At 47.6% G+C, this 7,762-nt stretch overlaps 1 protein-coding gene across 1 annotated transcript; it reads right to left on the bottom strand.

The window, feature by feature from the left end:
• Positions 1-1,145: 1,145 nt before the first annotated feature.
• Positions 1,146-3,613, bottom strand: DYNLL1 (dynein light chain LC8-type 1). The gene is made up of 3 exons (XM_035017147.1): positions 3,473-3,613; positions 3,137-3,274; positions 1,146-1,570 (listed from the first exon to the last, which is right to left on the bottom strand). The coding sequence occupies exons 2-3, from the start codon at positions 3,266-3,268 to the stop codon at positions 1,433-1,435; spliced, it is 270 nt and encodes an 89-aa protein (XP_034873038.1). The 5' UTR covers positions 3,269-3,274; positions 3,473-3,613; the 3' UTR covers positions 1,146-1,432.
• Between the last annotated feature and the right edge of the window lie 4,149 nt (positions 3,614-7,762).

The raw sequence follows: 7,762 nt of genomic DNA, 5'->3' as shown, positions 1-7,762 counted from the left end.
CACAGCGAGAGAGGGAACACAAGCAGGGGCAGTGGGAGAGGGAGAAGCAGGCTTCGTGCTGAGCAGGGAGCCCGATGCAGGGCTCGGATCTTCGATCCCAGGACCCTGGGACCATGACCCGAGCCAAAGGCAGATGCCCAACAACTGAGCCACCCAGGCGCCCCCCTAATGCTGTCCTTAAGATGGAGTCATTTCAACTCTATCCTCTCCTGTGTCGCAGTAGCCTGGCTGCTCAGAAATCCTAATTGCATCTCACAGACCCAAAGTTTAAAACAAAAAGTGTTACCTCGTGTGAACACTGAAAACATAGGGAGACTAGAAAAAGCCAGGACCCTCGCAACTTCCCAAGAGGAGTGTGGGTTGTTTCAGCCTCTGGCATATTTCCGTTATGCCTACAAAAGCCAAGTCTGCTATATTTGATTTTCTTCCTAGAAAAGACTTCAATCTTCTTAAAATTGATAGCAGGAAACCTTTAATGAAGGTTACTTATCCACAGCCTTAATTGGGCCTTTTAATGAAAGCTTCAATTCACATTTAATTGTAACAGGGTTTCTAAGTATAGCTAGTTAAAGCGCAGCACAGCAGGCTTACACATTTAAATTCCTGCAGAGACTTTATTGGAATCACATGGAGGGCTGCTGCTCAAAAACGTTCATTTTCCCTTTTAATCTGAGTGTCCTTTTGGGACAGGGCAGGAAAAGGGGGTGGGGGGCGGACAGCCTAGAGCCCAGCAAATTTCTCATTAGCTCAACTCTGTTACTGGCTTATTTTACAGACAAAAAAACAAAAAACAAAACAACTTCGATAAAGTTCTACACAGTCATCACCACCACCTGAGGCCCAAAGTCCAGAACACCCTTTTAACAAAATGAGCACTTAAGGATAGTATTTATCAGATTAGTAATGAGATTTAACCCAAAAGTTTCTGTGCCACGTGTTTCTCAACATGCACTTCTGAGCAGTATTCTTCCATGCACGACAGCTGCAGGATGGGGGAAACTAAAGACTCAAGATGAGCACTATGAATAGGCTAGTCTATTACATCCCACAGAAACTCACTTCAAGGACTGACCCCCACTAACCTACTCAAGATTAAGTGATAAGCCATTTTCAACCCTAGATTTGAACAAATCGTAACTAACACACACTTCTCCAACAGATTTATTTTGAAAGGAATGGATTTTGAGGAGAAAAAACATGGGGTAGAGGTATGGAATAGAAAATAAATACAAATGTAAGCTGTTTTGCTAATTGTTTTATAACCACAACAAATTTGTACAGAGAATGCCCTGTACAAAACAACACAATACAGGTTCAAAGATCGAGGTGTTCCCCTAGGCAAGGCTGAAGATTTCAGTCTCTGGTATTTGGAATTTAGGCTGCAGTCCTTGGTTTTGGATGGATCACTGGGTGTGTGACACAGTCCATGCTTTTAACCAGATTTGAACAGAAGAATGGCCACTTGGCCCAGGTAGAAGTAGATGAAGTGTTTGGTTTCATGTGTCACGTAACTACCGAAGTTCCTCCCCACGATGCAGTGCCAGGTGGGGTTGTACTTCTTATCAAACTCCTGGTGGGGGGAGAGGGGGAAAGAAAAAGAACACTAGAATTTCAGTGCTAAACCAGAGGTCAGAGTTTGCCTCCCAGATAAGCAGAGCCTGTAGGGGCAGAAAGAAGGAACGTTAGCATCTGCAAATTCTTAGCATGAAAGAATGTTCCCCAGCTCCAAGTCGCCTACATAGTGCATTAATGCATACATACTTGCAGTCTGAGCTAAGCTGAGAATGGGGGCTGGGGAGGTAAAAAGCAGTAAGGGCAGCCTCACAGACAGGGCACTTTGTTATCATGGTAATTTTGCCTTCATAGCTCCTATGATATTCTCTTTAATTGACAGCAGGTGATAACAGTTCTAGTTTATCACGTTATGTGTAAACAGAACAAACGAAATTATCCTCCTGTAGGTCATGCACCATAAAATCCAAAATGGTAAATATTTAGCCCCAAATACCCCATTCCTTAACTGCACTCCAGTATCAATGAAAACAAAAGATGTCCGAAGGGCAAAGCCTCAATTCGCATTTAAACCACTGTGGATCAAAATTTAAAGGGCACCAGATACTCTGCAATCCACTGTTCCACCCACAAAAAGAATGCTAGACGCAGAATCTGATAGTCACCTGTCAGATTTTATCCTTAATTTCAACAGCCCTCTCTTCCACATCTATCCTGATGGTGCTAATCTACCACCTAGTACACAAAGATAGCAAACTGCAGGAACAACTTTCCCTATTTTCCTCAGCCAAAGGGGCTCTGAGAACAAGAACGCCTGTGGTAATTTCTTCACTAGGTGACTGTAGGGCAGGCGCCAAAGCCAGTCTTTCTCTATGTAATTCTTACAAGTCTCTGTGAGGAGTTACACAAAATTCGGCTCTCACGCTGTATGCAGCATGAACACCTTTTACATCTACTGGAATAACATTCTTAAAAGTTAGAGGAACCCACTGCTGCGTTTGTCAAAAAAGGTATTTCTGTTCCCTCTGCAGTGTTTCATCTTCCCATTCTCAACTAGGAACCCTCCCACGGCTTAAGCTGCCAGTTCCCTTCCCTTCCAGAAAACACAGCTCGGAGAAATTGGCAGTCCTGCCAGCTTTCTACAGACTGCCATTTACCAAGCCCTCACCCCAGCCCCCTAACCACCACTACCACCCACTTTCCCTCAACTGCCGACTAACTCCCCACCGAAAGGCTGGCAAGATCTCCCTCCGGCCCGGCTGGAAACACCCACGCAGCTCCCCCCCTCCGGAGCACCCAGATGGATCCTCCGCGCAGGAATCATGCAGAAGAGGGGGAACCGCTGCTCCCTGATCCTAGAAACCGTTGCTAGGTGGCGCTTTCCCCCTGCGGAGCTGGGTAATAAAAAAACTTCGGGCGCGGAGGGTCTGGTCTTCTCATCAGGAGCGCAAAATTCATCTGCGTCCTTTCTGGAAACCTCTACACCCGAGCTGCCCTGCGTGCCTCCAAGGATGTCTGCCAAGCGCTCTGGGGACGCAGGATCGGGAAGAAGGACTAAGTTGTGACTCGCCCCAGCTGCGCGCAAACGGCCCGAGCCCCCCCCGCCCGCGCGCCCCGTCCTCACCTTTTTAATATGGGCCGCAATGTCCTTCTCTATGTTGTATTTCTCCAACGCCTGAGTCGCACACTCCACCGAGTCCTGTTGCATCTCCTCCGACATATCGGCGTTTTTGATCACGGCCTTTCGGTCGCACATGGTTACCTGGGGGCGAGACCCGGGCAAGGGGTGAGGAGTTGGGGTGTAGGCTGCGCTTGCGAGGCGCCAGCTCCCCCAGCCCGCTCCTCCCGCCCCCCACCCCGCTTCTCAGAAAGCGCGGGCCGCGCGGACCGAACAGCGGGAGAAGTCCCGCGGGAGATGTAACCAGGCAGCGAAGCCCCCCGCAGCCCCCGAGTCTCTCACCGAGGAGCAGGGGACGGCCAACTGCAACGGTCTCCTGGGGGAGGGGCTGGCGACACTCAGACCCGGCAGGAGCTACCGTCGCTACCGAAGCCGTGGCGCATCTAAGGAGCCCCACACCAGCCGCCGCCGCCTAGTGCCTAGGCCCCGCCCTGCTCCCGCCGGCCCCGCCCCCGAGGAACGTCCCCATTGGCTTGACGCAGCCCCCCAGGACTCTCCCATTGGTTCATAGACTCAATGGTTCCCTCAGGATCTTTCTCCTGCATTTTGTTGCAGACCACAATGCATCTCTCGCGGCGTCGGTTGCCCTGGCAATGGGCCGCACGCGGTGAGGCCCACACACCCCGAAGGTGGAGTTGGGGTGGGGTCGCGAGGACCACCCAGAGACTAGAGGGGTGCGAGGGGACTTTGTGCCCAAGCCAAGAGAAGTGCCTCCAGATTTTCGAAGGTTGTCCCAGGGTGTGTTCTCGAATATCTTGGGAAGTTGGGTGTCCTACGTCCCCCCCACCTCCACCCCAGGTCCAAAGGATTTAAGGATTCTAAGTGAGGTAGCCACTCCGTTCACTTAAAGGGTATTTCTGAAGCAGGGCTGGCTTTATGGCCGAGTAACCAGGGCAGTTGCAGAAGAGGGGCCCCAGGGCTTGGTTTAATGCTCTACTCTCTCATTCTTGAAATTCTTAATTTTTTTTTTTTTTTAACAAGGGACCCCACGTTTTCATTTTGCATTGGGTCCCACAAATTATGTAGCCGGGCCTCTTTTCAAATTTGGGGGTGGGTGGTAAGGTCTTCAGGAATGGGAGCGGTTTCCTTATTCTGGCTGGGCAAGGAAGACTTCCTTTAAGGGGCTCGGGTTTGGAAGTGCTGATCCCAGGCGTGTGTGTCCCGGCTGGGGCTTCTTGCTCGTTGAGGCAGTCTTTCCTGTGAGGGAGTTTCTTGGTTGCGGATTTATCTCTAAAGCGGAAGTACCCTAACGGATAGAAGGGCGTCCCTCAGGGGTATTTTCCTCTGGCTTTGGGAGACTAACCAGTAAGTGGTCTTGAGAGGTTGGGGAGCAGGGTCAGATCAGGTTTAAACCCCAGCACTGTCATTTACTAGCTGATTGAATCTCAGTTTTCTTATCCGTGAAGGGGGACTGAATATAAAAGGAAACCACTTCCTAGGCATGTTGAAAATATTAAAGGAACTGATGTTCTTGAAATTCTTCAGCGCAAGGTGTGGCATTGTAGTAAGTGCTCGGTGCATCTTCTCAAAAACTATCAGCTTATGGAACTATCCCAAGAGTCACAGCAAGATTTTGACCAATCCTTAAATGCCTATAATGTGTTTTTGCACTTCCATAAACAAGTTACCATATTCATCATGCAAACGGAAGCTTTCTGTTTACATTTCTGCATTTTCCTTCTTGACCATTACTCTCGTTAACCCAGAGCCCCTTATAACAATTGGACCAGACAGGCACACAATTCCAAAGAGAAACAGATGAGAATAATGAGAAGAGCTTCAGGTACAACATATGCGTATCAATTAAATAAAATTAAGAGGCGTTTCCCAGTGCCAGGTTTCCAGTGGAGGGATTATGGGTTTCAGAAAATAGTTCTGGGGGCGCCTGGGTGGCTCAGTTGGTTAGGCGACTGCCTTCGGCTCAGGTCATGGTCCCGGGGTCCTGGGATCGAGTCCCGCATGGGGCTCCCTGCTCTGCGGGGAGCCTGCTTCTCCCCCTCTCCCACTCCCCCTGCTTGTGTTCCCTCTGTCGCTGTGTCTCTCTCTGTCAAATAAATAAATAAAATCTTTAAAAAAAAAAAATAGTTCTTTATGGTGTAAGGAGGTAGAAGTTGGGTTGGCAACAGGGGTGAGGCTGGGTTAGTGCTTCTACCTGACTTGGGTGTATGATTCAGAGCTACGGAATCTCCTTGTGAGGCCAGAGCCTGAATTTTTCTTGGGGGCCTTTACTTTACATGAATATGTTTATATTTACTTTTTTGAAAAAAGATTGATTTATTTGAGAGAGAAAGCATGTGCCTGCACCCCCGGCACAGGAGCAGGAGGGATGCGGGCGGGGAGGGAGAGGAAGAGAGAGAGGGAATCTCAATCTCACAACCTTGAGACATGGCCTGAGCCAAAACCAAGAGTCAGACACTCAACTGACTGAGCCACCCACGTGCTCCTATATTTATTTTTCATATATATATTTTTTCAAATATATATATATATCCCTCTGATCTATGGCTTGGCCAGCTTCTCCTTGTTTGAATAGAAGGAGCTGAGAGTAAAGTATATGCCATAATAAGAATAGCAGCTGTTTATTGAGTGGTTGTTTACCACCAAGTGCTTTCATTCACTCAGTTATTCCTCACAGCAGCTGGGCCTGGGACCCCTTTCCTCCTGTCTCCCTTTTGGCATAGCTGTCTGCTCATTTAGATTCCAGCTCAAATGCCACCCTCCCTGACCTCCCATCTCTACTTGTCACTACCACCACCCTTTAGTGACTTTCTACAACCCTTGTATTTCCTCCATTGTACCTGCTTCATTTATTCCTTCAGAGGAATTATCTCGTATTTATTTGCTTGGTTACTGTCTCTCTGTCTCTCTCTTGTTCACTGCTGTGTCTTCAGCATCTAATTCAGTGTCTGCATTGAATTTATAGTATGCATTGAATTAAATTTACATTGAATTAAAATTACCAGGTCTTATATTGCCATTTTACAGATTAGGACGTTGACTTTCTCAAGGTCACATTTTTTGTTTAAAGATTTCATTTATTTATTTATTTATTTATTTATTTTTATTTATCTATCTATCTATTAGAGAGTAAGAGAGCACAAGTAGGGGGAGCAGCAGAGGAAGAGACAGAAGCAAGATCCCCGGTGAGCAGAGAGCCTGATGCGGGGCTTGATCCCAGGACCCAGGGTCATGACCTGAGCCGAACGCAGACGCTTAACTGACTGAGCCCAGGTGCCCCTCAAGTTCACATTGTTAATATATGAATAAGTTCCGGGTCTGGATGATCCTAAAATCCATTCTCTCTCTCTTTGTTTTTAATTGATTTGAGAGAGAGAGAGAGAGGGAATGGGAGAGCACAGGCAGGGGGTAGGGCCAGAGGGAGAGGGAGAAGCAGACTCCTTGCTGAGCCAGGGAGCCTGACACAGGGCTGGATCCCAGGACCCCGCGATCATGACCTGAGCCAAAGGCAGGCGCTTAACCAACTGAACCACCCAGGCGCCCCTTAAATCCATTCTCTTAACTTCAGTATTATCTTAATATATTTAGCTGATTAGACAGTGCACCTTTTTCTTATTCATAACTTTGAAGAAAAGGAGTTTGAAATGGGATGATGTTGGGACGCCTGGGTGGTGCAGTCAGTTAAGTGGGACTCTTGGTTTCTGCTGTGATCGTGACATCTCTGTGCTTAGGGAAGAGTCTGCTTGGGACTGTCTCTCTCTCTCCCTCTGCCTCCACCCCCATCCCACTCCACCCCGTGCTTGTGCACGTGCTCTCTCTCAAATAAATAAATAAATAGATAAATCTTTTGAAAAAAGAAATGGGGAGCGCCTGGGTGGCTCAGTCGTTAAGCGTCTGCCTTCAGCTCAGGTCATGATCCCAGGGTCCTGGGATCGAGCCCCACATCGGGCTTCCTGCTCAGCAGGAAGCCTTGCTTCTCCCTCTCCCACTCCCCCTGCTTGTGTTCCCTCTCTTGCTGTCTCTCTCTCTGTCAAATAAATAAATAAAATCTTAAATAAATAAATAAGGAAATGGAATGATATTAAAGTTTTCTAACAGATAATAGGATTTTGTTTAGTAAATGCCTAGAACTTGTTCTCCATTTGTAGCACCTGCCTTCCCTAGCATCTCTGTGCTTGTACTGCTCATCTCAATCAGCTCTTGACGCTATAATTATTTTCTATAAACGTGAAAGAAGGGCACTACCAGAAATCCATGCCTTCCTGGTCTGTGCCTAACCCCCAAAGACCTGTTGGGGGGGGGTATTGTTTCTAGGAACCAAATACCTGTCTTTTTCATTCCTTTATCACTTATTTTTGCAGAATTATTTCTCATTTCCTATCTATTCATCCCACAGTGAGGCATCCCCTAATTATCAGCAAAATACACTGTGCAGCACGGATGCTTGAAATATGTACCTAGAATCAGTTACTGTCCCAACCTCAAGGAGCTTCTAGTCAACGGGAACCTAATCCTTCTAGTATCATAGGTTTGAGGGTTTGAAATACAAGGGGCCCAGCTGGTGAGTGAGGTGAGGTAGGTGGGAGTGGTAGGAACTATGGCAAATAGAAAAGC

This window comes from Mirounga leonina, unplaced genomic scaffold, assembly GCF_011800145.1.
Source record: "Mirounga leonina isolate KUSES-001 unplaced genomic scaffold, KU_Mleo_1.0 Mir_171, whole genome shotgun sequence".
Taxonomy (NCBI): domain Eukaryota; kingdom Metazoa; phylum Chordata; class Mammalia; order Carnivora; family Phocidae; genus Mirounga; species Mirounga leonina.
The sequence above is the reverse complement of the archived record's forward strand: the minus strand, read 5'-3'. Positions and strand labels throughout refer to the sequence as shown.